Raw genomic sequence first — 21389 nt, 5'->3', positions numbered from 1 at the left:
TTTGTGCACCCCCTTCTAATACAAATTAACAGGCACCTCAGTTCTTTTGTTGGACCCACCCTGATGAATTTCACGGATCAGCAAATATCCCCCTATTAACTTTATTAGTCCTGACTAATACAGAATACAATGTCTATGAATCAAATTGTTTCTAAGCTGTTAAGCTGTATTAGTATTACAAGCCTAATAATATAACTAGTATATTAATATTAATCTTATTTCTGCCTTTAAAGATTTCAGAGAGCAATTTGCATATGGAAATGTCTTTATGGAGGCATTAACTTCTAACCCCAGTACAATTTCAAGGCTCCAGCTGAAAGGAAAATTATGCAAAATGAACATGTGCATCATCAGTACAAAAGTGAGCACAGATGTGTACATTTACATCCATTAGCAGATTCTGGAGAGCTGAGGGAGAAGGAAGTCACCAAAGAGCATCCTAGAAAATTGTACCTTGCCAGCTGAGAAATGTTAATGACCTTAACATTTGCATTAAACATTATAATAACAGCCTTAATGAGTAATGGGGACTGACTGTAAAAATGGTTAGTTCACCTGGAGAAGAATTAAACTTGGGCAATTTTTTTTTTTTTAAGTGTAAAACACTGGGAAGATCTCAAATGTGAAGTGCAAGATAACCACGCAATTACAACTGACGTTATGCTCGGCAGCTTAGCGCGTCTTGTTGACCTGATTGTTTTGAAGTGGCTTTCAAAGAGGGTCGAAGGTTTACTACTGGTGCGTAGCAATGTGGCGATGCACATTACAAAGTACATAGTCACTCGAACAAAACCCCAAAGCCCCTGTAGCACAAGCCGGGGATAGCCTGTGTCCCAAAGCGCCGACACGAGTGCCAACTAGAGGTGGCTGGGAGGAAATAACACACCACTCGCACGTTCCCAAACAGGACTTGCAGATCGTGTCTTATCCAGCAGTGCAAAATGTTGATTGCCCAGACAAAGCCAGTCACACAGAAGATGTTTAGTTGCATACACTGCCCATGGGCCCAAACGGGTTTAGGCTGGGAGCCATACTCATTGACATATGTACAGGGTAACTACAACAAAGACATGGGATAGTTCTGCTCCAGTATAACTGGCATCTTTGTTCCTTCTCAGGATTGTTTTATGAGCCAAAAGAACTACAGATTAGTTTTCCAGTTGTTTCACTTTATATTCCCCATCTTTAATAAATCCAGGATCCAGAATAACATCATTGACCTCTGATGTACTGTACTGTGAGAGATCCTGGCTAGAAGTCATCTTTAAGGCTGTCAATCCTTTCCTGGTTTTGATCAAGTCCTGAACCCCATTTTTTTTGTTTGTTTGTTTTTTGTGTTTTTGTTTGTTTGTTTGTTTGTTTTGTTTTTGTTTGTTTTTGGTTTTTTCCTTGTTTGTTTTCTGAATAAAAGCAGGAGCCATTGCAGAGTAACTTCACAACAATACTACAAACCTGTAGTCATAAAGGTAGCTACAAATGCTGTCGCAAACAGTCCAACAGTGGCAGTGGTTGCTATATCTTGTGTTGCTATAGCACACAGCATGAAATGTCATCAATCACGTTGTAATTAAGACTCAGCACCAGAAATATACTTTCCATCTTTTCTGCCCTTTTCACCCCAAATGCAGCTTTACTGATAGCCTTTAGATGGTTTAAAGGTTGAGGAAAGGGATTTTTCCTCATTTAAAAAAGTCATTTAAGGAAAAAGGCTTGCATATAGTATATTATTTTTTAGCACTTTTTCCTCTTTTATTCAGATTATCGGGCTTAAGCTGGCTCTAGCATCAATTACTTTTTCTGATATTAAGTACATCGAATTTCCTTTATTCAACATACTCTTACAATGGGGGGGGGGTAGGGGAGCAGGGGCAGAGAGCAATAAGATGTTTTAGAATATTTGATTGTCTTAAATTATTGATTCCATCAAAGTTACTACATCATTACCACAATATCAGACATCTCTGTTTACTAGCAGTATTCTGTTTGGACTTGCAAGAAATTTTTACTTTTTGTTTCTGAAATTCGTTTACTAGTCAGACCTAGAATGAAGTGATTAGCAGGTAACATACCTGTTACATGCTCTTTTATTTTCCTGAGTCTTCTCAGAATCAAACCCACAGAAAACACTTTTTGTCAGCCCTGCAGTGGTCAGACAGTTGAACTTGATGGTCATTATAGGTCCTTCCCAGTGAAATATTCTATTACATCAGAGAATCAAAACTAAAATAACTCCATATAAATAATTATACATTCAATATATGGTTGAACACTGCTGTTCCTACAATAGAAAAAGAAGTTAGAATATACTTGAATATTTATCCCCCCTGAAAGTAAGGACAGAGTGTGGGGGGCAGGGGGGAAATCAAACACACTCCAGACAGCCTGATTTGCCTACTTCAAGTAGTTTGGGTTTGAAGAACAAAGATTATATCCTTCCATTTTCTAGAATATGACAATGCTACATATTAACTATAAAAATACAGCATTCTATTGTTGGTATTCTGACTGATGTTGAAAACGTATGAATGATGAGGCTCTACAGGCTTAGAACATGTGAAAACATAACTATAAACACATGTACTGCGTAACTAAAGGTTAGAATGATCTCAATTCCAATTTATTTTGAAAATATGCATTGCCTGACTTTTTGTTCTTTCAACTTGACAGTTAACTAGGGTTTTTAGTGTGCATATTTCATTATAAAGACATTAATAATTCATTACATCTTGGGAAATTATGCTATTTTATTCCAATATAAAACAACAATTCTCATGCAAGCTTTACTGCAGATTTAATTGAATTCATCAGTTAACAGTATTCAATATGTTTCATGATATTAAATGAAGTGAGGAGATGTAATTTAACTCTCAGTGGTACGTCAGCAGAGGCTTAATTCAGAAGTCTACAGAAGCACTTTGAGAATTTTTTACCTATCTGGACCTATGTCCACAATTAAGTCTGTACTTCACCTATTTCTTTATACTGTATCACAAAGTACAGTCTCACAGGAGTGTTGTGGTTCACGCTCCTCAGCCCATGAGCTGATATTGACTCCACACAAAGAACAGTAAGAGAAAATAAATGGGTTGTGCCAAAAGATTGTTTACTTGGCTCCCTTATCTTGTGCCATGTGCATGTGAGTAGTCTTTGCTTCAGCCAACACAGCCAAGCCTGGAAGACTATATATTTTATGGAGATATTTATGTAATTGTATGTCTCCATTATGGCAAGATCAGTTTAAAACCAATAGCGCTGGGACAAAGGCACTGTTTCCAGCATGGCAGGCCATCATCTTCATTTCCTGTTCATAGACTGGGCATTTTCCCCAAGGAAAGAAATTGCTAAAATGTTCAGGAACTCTTGCTTTTCGAAGTAAGAGCAAACCAAATTAATCAGTAGCTGCAGAGCATGTTCTGCCTGCAATTCAAGCAAGTGAAGAGTTCATAGAATAGCAGTGTCAGGAGTGTTATGGCTAGTGGAGGAATTCGGGAGCACCAAATACTTAATATAAGCAGGACCGGGAGAGCTAAAGACTTACTAAACATACTCATTTTATGTAGTTTGAAAGCTTCCTTTTCTGTGGCTGCAAAAAAGTCTTTATGATTTGGCATTTAGAAATCTCAAGGAGAGAGTGGAAATGAATATTTTATTTGTTGTGTTTAAATAAGGAATAGTATTTTAAACTGACACAGACTATCGTTTGTTCTAGCACCTCTCAAGAGTATCAAGTGGGATTAATGAGACATTAGATTTGAAATCTTAAGAAGGGGATTTATTTTTAGATTATTTTTCCTATTCATTTTCAGTATTTACCATAGAGTTTTTCAGTTTTCAGCCAAAGGATTATTTGCAAACTGTTTACTCTGAGAGCTGTGCTTTATGATGCTGAACTAGTATCACTAGAAACATTTAAAAGTATTTCATATCAATCTATCTTTTGGAGCTGAACTAAAAATGACAAATGTAGTGAAGAGTAGACTTCTCGGGGCTTGTAAACTCAAACATAATAATTAGGTCCCAAAATCAAAAAGAAAGATTTTACATGTGCAAAAAAAGTAAATATTTTTTGTTTTTATAGAGCCACTCACTGAATATGCAAGATAGCAGAGTAGGCAAACAATTAAAAAACATTCAGTTTGTCAGTTCAGAGGTTACATCAGTGAAGAAACCCTTCTTTCTTGCTCTGTTCTGAGAAGTTCCTACCTAGTTGCAACCCGTTGCCTTCCACAAAGATCAGACTCCGAGTAGGGAACTCAGTAAGGCTGTTTGTTTAGCAAAGGGGCAGAAAAAGCCAACACAGCTGCGTGCAGTGAGATCACCACATTTATCTCACTGGGTCTGAATTCTCTTACTGGAGTCACCTCCCTTCTGTGCAATGTTTCCCAGATTTCAACAACCAAGTCAAACACAAAATTATTTGTAAAAAAATACAAAATCCTTTAGTTATCCAATTACAGCTGAACATTTAACACAACGCTGGATTCCACAATAAAATGTATACATATTTTGGTGTGGCTATTCTTCCTAATGGACTGTTCAGTCCTCTAATCAATGTGATGAAAACCAGAGATGAAACTTAATACAAACTGAAAAGAATTTACTCAATTCCTCCTGATATCACAGTATCAGTAATGAAGGTAACCAGAACAGTTTGGAAAACTCTCCAACATGTAGGTTGTCAGGCCTTCAGCCTTTGAATTCAAAGCTGGATGATTCTTTAAGAAGTATCCTTTTTATAATGCAAAGTTGTAAACCTTAAACTGGAACATGCCACGTATTTCTTCAGTAGTTTTAACATCAGCTATAATAATGACTTTATGAAGTGTTTGACTTTTTATCACATATCCATTTTTAATACTAGTAATGCAAATAAGTTTTTCCTTTAAAATTGCTGTTGAATAGATATGGGAAACTTGCCAAATAATAATAATAATAAAAAAATTGTTTAGAAGTACCTAAAATGCCATTAATTAATGGAATTTCATTATATAGTGAAGTCCAGAGCCTACTAAACATTAAAGTAAGATTGGAAAGGAATAAATACTGTAAAATATTTTAAATTACAGTTTTCAAGCTATTAGGATAGCTCAGATATTTCATCAGATGGTCTCAGTGAAAAAGTGATTTAAAAAAAATTCTTCATCACCTGTTGCTAAACGTTTTTCACTCTAGTGGGAAAGATTTTATACTCTAAGAAAATATGGACTTAACTTTGCAAAAGAGGCCACTGTTCTGCAAGCTGTGCCCAACTAGTCCACATTTTATCAGTACGTATAATAGTCCAAAAGATGTTGGAAGACAGACTAGCACAATGGTTAACAGATTTACATACTAAAAAAGTTTTAACAGTCTAGGTACAGTAAGTCTTTACCAGGTCTTTCTAGAAGCTACACTGATTTTTAATTTTGAACTTTTGCTCTAAAAATAAGAGAGCAATAAGAGTACTGAATTAATTCATTTTGTTAAATAAGTTTCTGAAGCTCCTGCAACCAACAACTTTTTATCTTTCTCTTTCTTTATATATATATATAAAATATAATATATATATTATATATATATAATATTATATATATATATATATAAATAAACACACGCACTTCTTGATATACACACACATGTATTGCCATGATATGGCAATGACTGAAAGTGTGGAAGTTACTCCCTTCCCAATCTTTGGCACCTCAAGTATTTAACAAGTCTGAGTCACCATTTAGTGTCTAATACCCCCTTGTGGCTGCAAACACACACACCAGATACAACTTTTTTTTTTTTTCCCCAGCAAAAGCTATTAATTACAAGGAATAAAAAAAAATTAGTATGAATCCTGAACAGAAATGGAGCCCCGTTCATAAATAACAGATGGGAAGTGGAACAACTAATCTTAAAGTACAGCCTGTGTTTAGGAGAAAGGATGAAGAAAAACAAACATACCAAAAAAAAAAAAAAAAAAGGAAGTACAGAAAGTGACAGACAGCAGAATCGGAGAACTAGAATTTCAGTGTTTTGCAACATGAAAATTAATACTCTTCACAAGTTATTTTCAAAAATCTAGAATTGCAACCTGTGTTATATGGAAAGCCCAAAAAGTTGGATACCAAAAAATAAAAATGTGAGCAACCTATCTCTCTGAAGTGGAGGACTGCCTGAAGTGCTGCTGCCCTCAGAAAAGCTTACCAGAATAAGTGGCAGCAGCACTGGCACCTCTTGGGTTAAAACATTTTGTCTGAGGCTCACTACAGGATTCGGGTGCTGTGCTGTGGAAGTAGAAATCACATTTATCTCTTCCTACCTGAAATGCAACTACAATGGTGCCCCATCTCCACTTTTCTTTCTGAAAATGAAATTTAAGACTAGATGTTAAAGTTTTCATTACCTGGATGGATAATACATTGCCCTCCCTCAGCTCAGCTTTGGAAGAAGTTGATTATGGGTCATCTGACTATTTTTGACAAGTAGGCTAGAGTGACTTTTTTCCTCATTAATTCTCAAGGAATAAAATAATTGAATTCAAAAATGCCATTAAGATCATGACAATTTAGATAAGAGGAAGAATATTTTGGCATTATACCAAATAACACATTCTAATGAAATGGGTCTTGTAGGTTTACAAACTATACTTTCTAGTAATATTTTAATTTTAATTGAAGTGTTTTTAGTCTTAAGACTAAGAAGAATATAGCAACATAAAAACCCAAACAAAATCAGGAAACCAAACCAAACATACTAGTTTTTGATGAATTCTGTGGCTCTTTAAAACAAAAAACCCCAACACCTCTCCCACCCCATCATATACCTGGTACTCAACTCCCACCACAGAAAACAACTCCACATTGACTACAGGCTACAAGTGAAATAAAGTATCTATACTTCTGACCCCACCTCACCTGAGTACATCATATTTCAAAACACGGGCTTTTTTGGAAGGTGATGGGTGACCTCACTAAGCTTGAGCTTCATCAGTTCAGCTCAAGCTGGTTCTAGTACCAGCAATTCTGTTTTTACCTACAACAAGTGCTATTGGCAGCAGCAGACAACATGGGAAGACTAAATACTTCAGAGAACTATGTAACTTGGGTTGATGCCTGAGACAATTTACCCACTGATGCCTTTCCTAGCCATTATCATTGCTACCCCACTGTCCTTTCCTTCTCCCCAGCTCTCAAGCACACTGGAAAGCAAATCAACATAATGCATTTACAAGGGAGGACTCAGTCTCAATGGCTGGAGTCTGGAGGGATGAATGGATCAAAAAAGGCCTAAAAAGCAAGAAAACTTGTCAGCTTGCAACAGTGCCTCCCTCAGTTATCCATTTCTAGTCACTGAGTTACCCCTCTATTAGTATTGAAAATTTAGTACTAATGCTAAAGTTACTGGTCACTACTCTTGAATCACACAGCAGTTCCATGTCTGCCAGACATGGTACAAATACTGTATATGCTGTCACACACATACACACACAGAGGGCAAATTCCTAGCACAACTGAAGATAAAATGCATAATTTCCCATTCCCCCTTTTTATGCCACCTCTAAATTAACAAATTAAATTTTTTGAAGAAGAATTCAAGTGAAATAAGTGTGAGAATACTTACAGGAAGGGATGCATTTAACAGTGGCACATACTGGTGCACATGACTAACAATTCACATCCTCTGTTATAACCACTGTGAACACTGAGGGTAACCACACAGGTGGTATCTTTATTTCACAAGATTAAAGATACAGTACAAAATGAATCTGTACATCTTTCTATTAACAGAATTTGTTTACACAATTATATTACATTTGACCAGCCTTTATACTGATTTTAAATACAAAATAAATTTACAAAACGCCTACAAGACCCTTTAAAGAACTGCAGCTGATAAAAACAAAGGGTTCCCCCCAATAGTCCCTATTTGCCATATGTATTTGCAGTAGTTCAAATCAAACTAAATCTTTTCAATTTAATGTTCTCTGAAACAAAAATATAATTTCAGTTTATTGTTGCCTATGTAAAAAGAAAGCAACTTGCAAAGGTGAATGTGATCCCCCTTTATAGGCCAAAACTAGCATATAATAGGTGGAAATTAGATAATGCATAGTCTTAAAAAGTCCTTTCAAAAGCCACATTTTAAAGTTCTTCTCCAAAAAGAATAACATTTGATAGATTCTGTGTTGGTTTGCCTTTTTTTTTTTTCCTAAGAGCAGCTGACTTATGGAAGATGACTAAAAAGTGAGTAAAACTGTCTTATAAGAGTTTCATGAGGATGTTTGTATCAAAGGCTTTACCTTCTATTACATTGTCCCATTATATTTATATTGTGATGGACCATATAAAGCAAAGAAAGTTATTTCAACAGACAGCTCTGGGGCAAGTTTCAACAGAGTGATGTACTAGAATCCTGTTTTCTCAGCAATTCAGCATTTCTTTCAACCACCAAGAACAGATAGTGTCTTTGATTAATAATTTGAGACGCAGAATAATGTGTCCCTCCATATTTTCCCACAGTTTTCCTATATATAGAAATCCCACCAACACTTATGGTTCTGTAGTTCCATTCTCTGAGCATGGAAAGAAGAGCATGTATCTGGGAAGGTCAAATAGGCAGGCTCTGGCCTATGTTACTACACACAAAGAATACAACTTTTCCATTCAAACCACGCTGCACACCCAGAAAGGCTTCTCTTAAATCAAGTTTCCATTCTAAAATACTCCTGCATATAAACTGTAAGACAACCTGTGTGCTACCAAAAGGGAAAAGTACTTCACTGCAGTAAACTGAGCAATCCAGCTCCTTTAGGAAATAGATGCTTGATTAACTGAGTGCACAAGATGCATATTGCTTGTAAGAGTTAAATATACCTCCCTCAAAATGCAAGTTTCAGAGCAGAGTAGCAAGGGATTGTCACAAAAACTTAAGTCGTGGATTTAGAAAGTTTATTCATTTCTTTAATCCCTGAGTTAACTCACCATTACTTATGGTAAGTACCTTTTTTCTTCTACCACTGCATCCAAATGAATGTCATCTGAAAAAGTCAGTGGTAGTAATTTGGTAGAAGGGAAAAAAGCAGGAGAAAGACTTCCTTATCGCTCCTTCAAAAAGCAGTTCTTTAAAGTGAAGTAACTCGCTGATCTTCAATCATTTTCTTCTGCTGATTTCTTGGGATGTAAAAATGCATCAAATTCAGTGAAAGTCATCTATAAGACTGTCACATAGCAGCAGTGATGAGAGATTCTCATGCAAATAGGATAGAGCTTCTAGAATTTAGTTCTAATAGATCAAACAATCAAAACATTTTAATTACGCAGTAATAAAATTGTTAAACATCCTAAGAGACCAATACCAATCAACCAATGGTATTTAACTGAAAAACATTTTCCATATAATCCTTAATTTATTCATGCCAAGCTAAAAAGAGCTATTAAGTGACAGCGGCAAAAGTACTTCAGAAGGAGTGTTCAGAAGTCATGGATGTCTTAGAAATGCAGCTGGGGAGTGCTGTACATTTGAGACATGACATATAAGTTCAATACTGTCCCATCTGCTAATTATGAACAACACATTACTCTACCACATGCTGCAAACTTCCACACTAACATGAAAGATTTGTCTTCACAAAACCAGCTTAAGCATTTTGAAGTACTGAGTTCTACTTAGTACCTTTAATACTAGTCACCCATGACATTTCCACTCACAAAAGAATGGATTGCTTATCTTCTATCCCAAACTACAGATCTACTGTGCAGCAGTCTCCTTACAAATGTACCAAGTATGAAACCATACCAAAATCTCAATTCGAAATAAAATGTATTGATATGTTGTTGCCAATCTGCTGGAAAAATATTTCCATGAAAGGAAGCCTAACCTTTCAACACAACAGCTTTTGTCAGAAAGCAGCTAAAGCCTCCTCACTTGTATTTCATTCAGCTTTAAGACTACTTCTCAGAAGGTTTAATGCTAGTATAGAAGCAAATATTTAACTGTTATTGGTAAATAAGAACAGACACTTCTGCATTTCGTGCTTCTAAACCACCCAGCCACTGCTTCCCACCCCCAGTCCTGGAAATTATAGTTCAGTGAAAATTGTTACTAAGTGAAGATTCCTCTTGCAATCTTAAATCATCAGTCCACAGGTCATATTCTTTACACAAATTAAAAGGCCTTTACACTGACCTGGTGACATCAAGAAGCTATAAACCTGGTCTTCTTTCTCTTTGGATTTTCTTGTTACAAGGGGTCCTCAAGATGGCCCAGTCAGAGACATTATTGTGACTTTCTCATGTATATCAGGTATAAAAGAGATTGGCAACAGCCAGAGAATGCTGTAGCTTTGGAGTAGCATCAGTGGCATAAAGCCCATGCCCTTTTGTAGAAAGTATGCATTTTTGTGGCCTTTTTTTGTAGATGCATTAAGCAGATGCATGCATGAGATACACACATATCTTTCTTGCAGTGCAAATCACTAACAGGATTGTTGAAAATTAAATACAGAACTTCCAACTCTAAAAACAAACAAAAAAGTCAGCTAACTCACTGACATTTCTTGTTCTGTCCTTTCTTCAGTGTCTGTAATAATACTGGTACTTTCTGTAATCTAGACTCAGCCTTTTTGTAAGGGCAAATTTACATAACTTAGGAACACTACTAATTTGGTTTTATGTTGTAAAATATTGCAAAATACACAGGCTCCTGAAGTTCTAGAAGTATGTGAGATCTGGGCACTGTGGGGACAATTTTCAGCTGATGAGCTTTACAGATTCCAATCTGTTCCAATCCACCTCATGGGCTACATACTGTCTGCTGAGAACTGTCTAGTCTAAGGGGAAAGAGGAAAATACTCAAAACAAAAAAGCACAAATGGAGAGTGGCATGTTTGCTGGCTCAGATAATTGATAAACTCTGTAACTACGTTAAACTATCCAAGACAGCATAAAAGACCAAAGTGTAAGAAATACGACAAAGTAATGAAATAAAGACTATAGAAATACTTGGGATGCAGACCAGAATATAAGTTCATGACAGCTCCAGTCTTTTTAGAGTTTGACTATAGTTCAGCTTCTTGGACTTAAATTGGCCATAAAATTATTTATTACTTTTATAAAGGGCAACTGCTATCAAGCAGGCAAAAATCTTCCACTGCTAGCTTTCTGTCTCTTAGGAGATGAAAAGGACTCTGAATAAAGAGGAACTAGATACAGCAGGCAACGTTTTTGTAGTAGCACTCTTGTGTTTCCACGAAAAAAGCAATAGTGTTATTCCATTGGCACTGAAATAACATTCAAATCAGTTTCAAAATAATTTTCTTATCCCTGAAAAAAGGCATCACTCTAAGCAGCTTTCAAACATTTTTTTTTTAAAAACTTTTTTGCGCCTCTTTTGGGGGAGGGACTGTTGATCCAAAGTCCTAAATCACAACGAAAATTGTTCCTTTTGGAAAAATCCAGTTCTTTCACTGAGGCTTTTGTTGCTATTGCGGTGGTTGATGCTCTGGTGGTGGTTCTTGTTGAGGCACAGCTGGCCGCAGTCCTGCTGGTCTGGGAATCGCTTGGTGCTGCCTTTGTCTGTAAGCTATAATTGTTCCCAGGAGCAAGGCGATGATAGTCATAAGGTAGAGGTCCCACTCAGGCCCCAGTAGCTGGTCCATATCAATATGTGAGAATACCTCCCTCATCTAAGAAAGAAGAAGTCCACATCATCATGTCAAAGAACACGAATGGGAAGCAATTAAATTTGACTTGTAACATTTTTCAGGTACAAGTACCAGTTTTAAAACGTCAATAGCTCTTTTCCTCTCTGAAAACATAGTATCACGTCAGTGACATTTTTAACTTCCAGGAACTCAAACACCAATAAGACTAAGAGCCATGCTATATAGGATGAGCTATTTTGTGTTCTAGAGATGAAAGCTTCCAATACGTAGCTTTGTGGCTTTGACGTGAATGACACACCATTAAGCCCCAGGACACCCGGGTGGTACAATGCTGAGGTGAGGTACAGGGAAATTAAAGTGACTTACTGCTAAGTTTTGACTGAAGTGCCTCTTTATCAGACCCCTTCTGCATAAGCATTAGTCAACATACACATTATGCTTCACTACTATATCTGATGATACCACAAAGTCACTACCAATTTAAATCTGCATCAGCAGACTTAAAACTTGGAAAAGCTGTGTTCTGCATACTAGCTTTTGTGAGAGCTACATGGGTCTCAAGACTGCATTTTGTCAAACTTAGCTGAATTGCCTGAAACTTCCATAATGTTTGAATTTATTAAGTAATCCAAAGAGGCAGTAAGATGTCAGACTACGGAGAAATATTTCAGACACTATATGGAAAGAATGCACCTTCTCCAAGCAAATATTTTTTTCCAGGGCCATCACTTAAGTAGAAACTCTGCACACCAGCTAAACTATCTAATACAAATAACATTTTTTTCCCTCACAGAGATCAAACAGAACTCTAGTGAGGTCATTACAGTTGAATATAAAATAGCACGAAAATTAGGGGTACAAAAAAATATTTCTTTTTTCCTGAACAGCAATTATGTCAGTTAAATCTGCTTAACTTTGATAGCAGATGGTCATGGATAAGAACAGTCAAACAGGTTTTGGAAATTCTCTTCAAGGAGAGAGCAGCACAGAAGAAGACTGGCTGTGCATGTTTCAATTTCACACAGTTACAAAAATAAGAACTAGGAATATCAGCTTCAGTTACATTCTTAATATCCAACAACAAAAAACACATCTCTCTGAAGTTTACAGAAGGCTCGAGTAAGACTTCTACTTAAGTAAAATTACAGCTCAAGCTTTTTTCTAAAATGGAAAAACCACATTTGCTGTTTTCTTTTAATTCTGCGTTACTTACATTGATTTCTCGTACATACTGCAAGGAATAAATCACTCCAAGTTTGCAAAGTGCTAGGAAGACTGGAACCTGAGCATCTGGGCTTGCTTCAGCTGCCATGTCATAAAATCGCTTTGCAAGATGAATATCCTAAGGTTAAGAAAATTCAAAGCTCAGTTTTGAAGAACTTGAAAAATTAACCATTTTTTTTTAATAAGGGATGTTTACCTTTGAATAGACAAGCAAAAGGAAGCTTAAATTTGAGGATGAAGCTATTGTAACTCATACCAGAATTGAAGCTGAGAGATCAGTAATAACGTATTCAATCTATTCACTGTAAACAAGGGCAAATATTTAAGTAACCCTACTACACTCTAACATCTACAACACCATACCAGACATGAAAGACTGAGAAAACCCAAGTCCCAGAGGAGTATGCAGCAGCATTTCCTCTCAGTTATACTACAGTATGTCTGCTGCATAGTGCAGCCTCTAACCATTTCTGCACATACACACAAATTAGATTTTACTCCTTATCCAAAATGCACACAACTTGCATTAGTGAGGGTAGCAAAAGCATGAGCACAGAGAGCAACTTTAGGAAGAGCTTAAATTAGTGTTCTCTTTGAAACAAGGTGGGGACTGTAACAGGAACAGAGGATAAGTGTAACTCAATAGTTTGACTTTTTGTGTTTGGTGTTTTTTTGGCTCTGCTTCAGACACATACTATGCAATGTTAGGATACCTGGATACAAACTGTCTATGTTCACCCACTACTGTGAAGGACAGGCCCGTGGAAGACTTACCTCTGAAAGTGTTCCAAGTTGGACACATAAAGTAAGAGAAATCTCCAGGACTTGATGCCAGGACTTGATGCCACATGTTCATTTTATAATTTTATCCTGATTGTGATTACCATAAAGATTTTCTGCTCATTGATACAGCAAAGCTTAATTCCATAACACTTGTGGAAATCACAGTATGAAAATTCACACATAATGTGAATGTGATGTAGTAACTCATGTTTAGTATTTTAATTCAACAGAACAACTCATTGGGCCTGGAGAGTCTATCTTATGTATAACTACTTAAAAGAGATTCCTTATCTCCTTTGTACTGTGGTAGTAGTGGTGGTGTAAAAGCAGATCCTAAATTATGGCTCATTTTCATTTCTAATCACTTCATTCTGCTTAGGCACTTAGTTATTCACTTCTACTTGACAGAAAAGCGACAACTGTAGAAGTCTGAGCTACAAAAGCACACAAATAGCACTGAAATACCATGCCAAACCTTAAGAGAAGACTGTAAGAAAATTAACTCATTTTTGAGCAGTATATGGAATCAGTCTTCATTTTGACATGTAGCCTCAGGCATCGGACAACATTAAATCTACGAAGAGTGTCTAAGTGTACATGTGTGAGATTTCTGAACAGGCTTAATATTTGGTATTGAACCTGGTACGAGTTTGAAAACCATCTATGTACAGGAAGTGTAGCATAATATCCTATATGTAAGAAAGACTAGTTTTTCAATAAGACAGAATAAGGTAAAAGCTGTTTGGTGAAAAAAGGAAACCCAAAACCACATTAAGAAATACCATATTTACACAGGATCATCCAGAACTAACAGCGGCCTGAATTCAAGTTGTGCAGGCCACCTTATTGCAACATCCTCCCTAACTCTGGAGTGTTTGCTATATTAATGACATGGATATAGGTGAGGGGAGATTTGAAGTATACATCCCTTTCTTCAAAACACTAAATCCCCAATGTTGTTAGATACAATTGTGCTAAAATGTTTATATGTTCCTTCCAGAGGCCTCTAGTAGAAGAATACTTCAGTGGTAGACATCCTGCTACATCAGGAAACACGATTTTAACTCTCAGTCATTACAGCTGTGCTCAAAATTCAGCCATTTCCATTCTGGGAAAGGAAAGTCAAACATTCTTCTGCTTCATGCAAAAGTCAGTCTTAGCCTTTTTCAGAATATCCTAGCCCAGTCCTAACCTTATCTACTCAGTCCATTCTCTCACTTTACAGTTGTCAAGTTTTAGAACACAGCAAAGACATTGCATATCCAAAATTAAGACTGGTTTTGTACATGTAATTTCCTTGCTTAGACATTCTCAGTGCTCCTTTCCCATACTTATACTAACTATCCCTATTTCCCTTGCAGTTCAACTCTTCATTCCATAGTGATCTGTAGGAGAGAATATTATTCCTCTGCATAAAGCAAGGTTACATATGCTTATCATGAGCCCCTGTGCATTCATTTCAGCTCTGTATGTAGACATCTTCGCTTCAGGTTGGAGAATACTCTGTGCAAATGACAGCATTAGGACTCATTTTTTTCATGCTGAACACGAGGCAATAACATTTTCAAAGTTTTTATTACTTACTCTAAATTGGGTTGCATTCAAGGCAGAAGCAAAATACAAAAGTCCATGTCTGAAAAGATTTTTTTAAAAAGACAACTTCCAATTTTAGCACAGTTGCTTTTAGTTGCTGGTTAATTTTCAGAAGTTAACTTTACTTTTGAGGGCTCAGTTAAAAAGAGAAAACAGTCCTAAAATAAAATCTGAAAATAAACTTGAGGAAGAATGTAGTATATTGTATCGCCACTTCTACATCTAGATTATTAAGCATTTTTCAAATGTTGATTGCTTGTTGCTACCAAAGTAACAATATTGACCTAAGACTTGCTCTTCATTGTTCTGACTTTTGCCAAGAATTTAGGGGAAAAGAAGCAAAAACTGGTCTTTTAATAGACCAACAGAATAATTAAAAGGTGCATACCTAGACAAAAGCCAAAGGTTGAAGCTTACTGAAAATAAGGAAAATTAAGCTATTTCTTACACTTTCAGGTCAAATTACTATTAAATTTGTACATTAATTGCATGAATTCATCATACCTTAAGGTAAAGTAGGCTGCTCAAAATTAGTATGCAATTGCTAATTACATTATTTTGACACATACAGAAACATGTTGCTCTGGGTTCCGTAAGTTAATTAACTCATATAATACACCATAGGCTTCCCAGGAGAACAGATACTCTGTCTTCTTCAGGCAATGTAGCTGCCTGACTTGAAAAACCACAGCTAAAAATCACATCGTTGGTGGTATTTATGGTTTGTTACCTTGTTTTCAAAATGTCATGATATAGGAAACAATGAACCCAATGTTTCAGAGGATGAGAATAATCCCGTGCTAAAATACTTTTAGGCTGGAGTTGATTTGCATTCATTTCACTACACTTCAAAGTCTTGAAAGCATTACTCAGGCATATGGCACTCTTTTTGCCAATATTTACAATTTTGGGCTAATGTTTTTCCCCGTCTACATACCATTTCCTCACATAGTTAAGTGTGAAGTGGATATACTCTATTTCCCATTGGTGAATGTATTGGGAGACATACTAATTCCCACTAAATGGTTATATAGTAACCAAAGCCCAGTAGTGGTTAGGGACTTAATCTTAGTAAATATACTCTAATGAAGCAGACTATCAGGGTACATTTTACTCACCTGCTTGATGCCCAATCCCTTCTCATGCATGTAGCCCAGATTAAACATTGCTTGAGCACTGTGCTGCTGTTCTGATGCCAGCCGATAGTGAATAAATGCAGTTTCATAGTCAACATCAGTACCAAACCCATAAAAATGGTAATCTCCAAGTTTAATTCTTGCAACAGTATATCCTATAAATCAAGAAAAAACAAAAAAAGATAAAATAGCTAGGCAAAGAAACACTTTCGGTTTCCTATGAAGATGCAATAGGGGCTTTAGTATTACTTTCCACAGTTTGCATAAACTGTTTATCTTTTCCCCTTCTCACACAAACAGCTCTTTTTTTTTTATTAGGTTTAGTTAAACAAAACACAACCAATTTCTATTTGCAGATAACACCTTTTCCTAGTAATCCTACCAACATAATGTTGTTCAGTTATAGTCACTTATTACAGAAAAACTTTTTGTTTGCTACATGACCATTAAAGGCTTCAACTTTGTTTTTAAAACAGAGTCACTGAAAACTTTAAACACAGTGCCTCATCATCATTTGATAATTGAATACTTAACCATTCCATCCTCTCAACTTAACTTTCTGCTAAAAGCCATGAAACTCTGAAAATTAGGCTCCATTTGCATGATACACTTAATCTCTGACATGAAAAACTAGTAGACAGACAACAGTGCAACAGATGCACTCACATGAAAACTAGAGACCTCAAGATATTTAATCATTTAGTTCAGTTTTGCTTATTTTAGGATAGGACCACAAGCACCACAGTTTAAACTTGTGTTGCTTGGACATCAAGACTGCATTCTTCATTACTAAACTTTGCTTACTTTGAATAGGAAACTGTGTTTCTTAGAAATGATGACAAGTAACAAAGTAGTCTTGAGGATTTTGCATCTCTTTTTCTTTCCAAGCAGATATTTTTAGAAAAGTCAGTGTAAACATTCTTAATGCTGTTTAACACTGCTCTATAATTCCATGTGGAATGGCAAAAGAAATATATATTTGTGTTTTAGTACTTTTAATCTTCAGAATCACAGAAAGGCTCCAACTTGCAATCATATTGCAATGACACTAAAGCTGACAATGGAGCAAAAACACCAACTACACTATGCGGAATACAACTTTTGTTGAACAGAAGGAGGTAAGCTCTTCCTCCTTCCATGTTTCATAAAAAACCATGAAATCAGACATCAATGACTCTACTAAACTTTCCTGTCTGACCATTTGGGAGGCACTCTGGCCATCACACTCCCCCCACCACAGACTGTTAGGCCCTATTCATGCCACTCTCCCACAGTCAGACAAGCTTTCCCTACTGGCTTGACTCCAGGTTTCCCAAAACAGAGTCTCAGATGCCTGAATCCTTTAAACAATTTAATAAGGGCACAGTAACACAAAAAGCAGCTCTGGTGCCTCCAGAAGGAACCCTCAACAAAGGAATCCCTGAGCTTTTATACCCTCACAGTTTGGGATCATGCCTCCTGCTGTGTCCCTGCTGTGTCAGGTCCCCCGTCTGGTGCCACAGGTACCCATGCCCTTTGTTGTGCAAAGGGTTGGCAGTTCATGGTCCCTTGCCTCAGGCTCCCACCACCCAGAGCTCAATTTGCAGCTTGAACTGCAGCTGTACACTGAGCTACCTGCACAGAATGTATTCCTCAAGATAAAAATGAACTGATTGGAATTGTGAGGTACAGACATACCTTGAGAAGCTGCTCTATTCCAGTGAAGCAAAGCTCGAGGATAGGTTTCATTTTCTCCTACTATGCTAGCTTCTTCTAGAGAAGAAATAATTCAGTTAAATAGGATCATGGTATATGAACACACAACCACAAAATAACCCTCATGCTTATAATTCAGTCTGCTGAAATAAATTAAAAACTTGAAGTAGTCTGTGTTAGAGCATAAACAAGATTAATCTGAAATTTATAAAAATGCCTTTCATTCATATGGCCTTTCCATTTATCTGCCCACACAAGAGCTAGGAACAAACGATATAATTTCATCTATGGCTTACCACGTGCCTCTCCCATTCCTGCTGATACATACTTGAGGAATGACAGAAGATGTAAGTCTCAAGAGCACATAATATGCACTTTGAAAAAGCTGCACTCAAATACAAGGCTAAAGTATAATCTATTTTAGTTTGGCCATCAAAAACCCAGGACTAGTCAGTAAAACAAAGGCTTAAACTCATTACCCAGCCACAGACTGCATGTTTTACACAGTAGTGCTTCTGCTACTTCAGAAGTTGTCCATGTCCTAATTTGAGCTGTCTTGAACTGTCAGAGTTCAGACAGTTCAAAGGATTTAGAACGTTAACTTCTACTGTAATTATGGTTTCAGCTGTACTATCTCACAGTTGACACACAGATTTTCTGCATAAAGCGTAGTAAATAATTTTAAATAAATCTCCAGTTGAGATGCAGATATATCTGAGTAATGACAATCAGAGTTTTAACCCAGGGAAAAGTGCTATTTCTTTGCAGGAATGCACTCCCAGCCAAGACTGTCATTACTGTAGATGATTCCCTCAGGCACCTTTGAAAAACATTACCTGAAAATGAAGCTGTTAGGTTAGTGTATCAGCCACCAATAGCTTTCTGTATAAGATGTAAAGCTGGTAATGATACCTAGATTTGATACTGAGAAAGTTTAAAATACTGGGTCTTGCAATTTCTAGAAAGAATTGTCACTCGTACTTCCACTGTTTCTCTAAGACTTCAAACTTTAATAAAACCAAGTTCTAGACATCTAGTTCCAGTAAGAGACATGGGACAAGTTTTTTTCAAATCTAACAGAACCAACTGCCCACCTCTTTATCCCTACTACACGGGCAGTATGAGTAAAGTTACAAAAAAAGAAAGTGCTGAAAAAAGATTTAAGAGAAAGAACAAAGAACACTGAGACTTTTATGCATAGTGCAGGTCAAAGGTAAACCTAATGCAATTCCTACTTTTAAGGATGTGTTTAGGAAGTCCAAGGAAGAGAATATTCAGCACTGTGCAAGTTTCTAAAGATTCTCTCCCTATGCCATTTTAAAATCCCTAAGTCAGAAATTAAGTGTATTCTAATTTTTAGGCCAGAAAGTTATCCTTAGAGGTGAAAGTGAAAACTGACTGCTTTCCAGTGTGAAGAGTGGGAAAGAAGACAAGAGTTTCACTGAAGTTCTAACTGAACAAGAGCTATGTAATTGTATCTTCAAGCATTCTATCTTCAAGCATTCTAGTGTTCTACTAAATGGGTTACTGCAGACCAACCCCAAAAAAACTTTTACAGTACAAATTCAGATCCTTACTCTGATCAAGTATGAAAGCAGCATTGCTTTGAGCAACTTCGTAGCCTTGTTCTGCCAGAAGAAGATACTGAACCACCGCAGAATTTGAATCACCATCTTTATAGCTGTTGTAGGCAGTCATCAGTCTTTCAGACCAACGCCCCCGTTCACATACATTCTTAAACAACTGCGGAGGAAAAAGGAAGGGGGAGGATATTGGTTGTCAGGAACTTCAAAAATTTAGGTTTTGCAAGAAGTAAACCTTTAACATTCTGATGCCTGTTCAAAATACTTATATTTCACAGGAAAAACGTGGTAGACAAACTCAGTTGCTTCAGACAGGCTTACTTTAAGGTACAAGTTACTAACAAATACGTCAGGATTCAAATGCTTACTCAGAATTATTCTTTAATATGTTAGCTTTTTTGTTACATTTAAATTCAGGTTTAAATGAAGAATCTGGTACTTATAAAATACTGATGCTTGCTTTGTATTACATTCTTTTGATTTTCTTTGAAGTTAATAAAGCAGATACAAACCTGACACATCAACATAAATAAAGACTTTTCTCATGAAATACAAAGGAGTCTGCTAATGTATCACTTTGCTTTTTGATAGTCTTAACTCTACAGTCACTGGTGGAATTTAGCTAAGAAAAATGTCCTATATAAACTGATGTGGTTATAGCCAATCTTTTGCAAATCAGTATTATTTGACCTTAACAAATGGATGACCTTACCTCAACAGCAGTATGGCAGGATCGCATCACTCCAGTGCCAGTAGCATGCATCTGAGCCAGGTTATAAAAAGCCAGAATGTGGCCACCCTGGGAGGCCAAGTTAAAATATTTCAAAGCTTGTTTATAGTCTTTCTTGACTCCAATGCCATCTAAGAGAAAGAATATGTCATTGCTATTTATTTCTCTTGAAAAGCAGAGTTGTATGAAATACAGTACTTACTCTTTAAAATTACTCAAGAAAAGCATTGTGAAAGTGTTAGGAAAAGGCAGAAGAAATACAAATTCAATGCAGTAAGCCCGTTTTACATGCAGTATGTGCACACTTGTAATGCCACCTAGTGAACAGTGACTGAAAGGGCAGGTGCTTAGACCTGGTAAATCGTTTTGATGCCACTTACTGTAATACATGGAACCTAGCTGAAGTTGTCCATCAACCCATCCCTGTTCAGCAGCCTTCTGGAAATACTTCAGTGCTAGCTCATAGTTCTGCAGGAAGATATGGTCCAGTCATTAGAGCTTTGCAATACACCACAGTTTAAGAGAGAAAATATGCATGTGCACACGTGTAGGGACTGATTTATGTAACAGAAAAATGACAGCAAGATATTCTAGTGAAAATATTCACCTGGTCGAAATTTGGAAACAAAAAATGAAACAGACTACAATGATATCAGCATGTCTTAAGTCTGTAGCTATCTCAAGGTTGGTATCCATATACAGCATTGCTATGAACAGTTATGCTTAACAGAACAGAAGCTCTGCTCTGTTTCTAGAACAATTATTTATTTCCTCAACTTTGGGCTAATTCAACTTTTGACTATCTGTTTGCATAGCTAAATATAAAACATTTGACAAGAAACCTTGTGGGAGATGCAATAAAGCAAATGAACTAATTAAAAGTTTCAAAGTGTTCCTCCACTCCCACAAGAGACACAAAATGGGGACCGTTAGTATTTATTTCACAAGAAAATTAGAGACAAGTTCAAATCTCCTGCCAAAATGTACACCGTTATGCATTTCTAATAACTTAA

At 36.5% G+C, this 21389-nt stretch overlaps 1 protein-coding gene across 2 annotated transcripts in view; it reads right to left on the bottom strand.

Moving 5' to 3' along the window:
• Positions 1–7678: 7678 nt before the first annotated feature.
• Positions 7679–21389, bottom strand: part of SEL1L (SEL1L adaptor subunit of ERAD E3 ubiquitin ligase) — a 36590-nt gene continuing 22879 nt past the window's right edge. The window contains exons 15-21 of one of the 2 annotated variants that reach the window (XM_051806198.1): positions 20757–20844; positions 20359–20507; positions 19641–19806; positions 18046–18120; positions 16351–16523; positions 12846–12974; positions 7679–11653 (exon numbers count right to left, since the gene is read on the bottom strand). In XM_051806198.1, the coding sequence (XP_051662158.1) occupies positions 11450–11653; positions 12846–12974; positions 16351–16523; positions 18046–18120; positions 19641–19806; positions 20359–20507; positions 20757–20844 (984 nt within the window). In that variant the 3' untranslated portion in view covers positions 7679–11449. The remainder of the gene's footprint in view (positions 11654–12845; positions 12975–16350; positions 16524–18045; positions 18121–19640; positions 19807–20358; positions 20508–20756; positions 20845–21389) is intronic. The other variant, XM_051806197.1, reaches the window with a different exon arrangement.

Source organism: Manacus candei, unplaced genomic scaffold (assembly GCF_025592945.1).
Source record: "Manacus candei isolate 608988 ecotype Guabito, Panama unplaced genomic scaffold, ASM2559294v1 h1tg000067l, whole genome shotgun sequence".
NCBI lineage: Eukaryota > Metazoa > Chordata > Aves > Passeriformes > Pipridae > Manacus > Manacus candei.
Note: the sequence above shows the minus strand (reverse complement) of the source record. Positions and strands in the feature narration are given on the sequence as shown.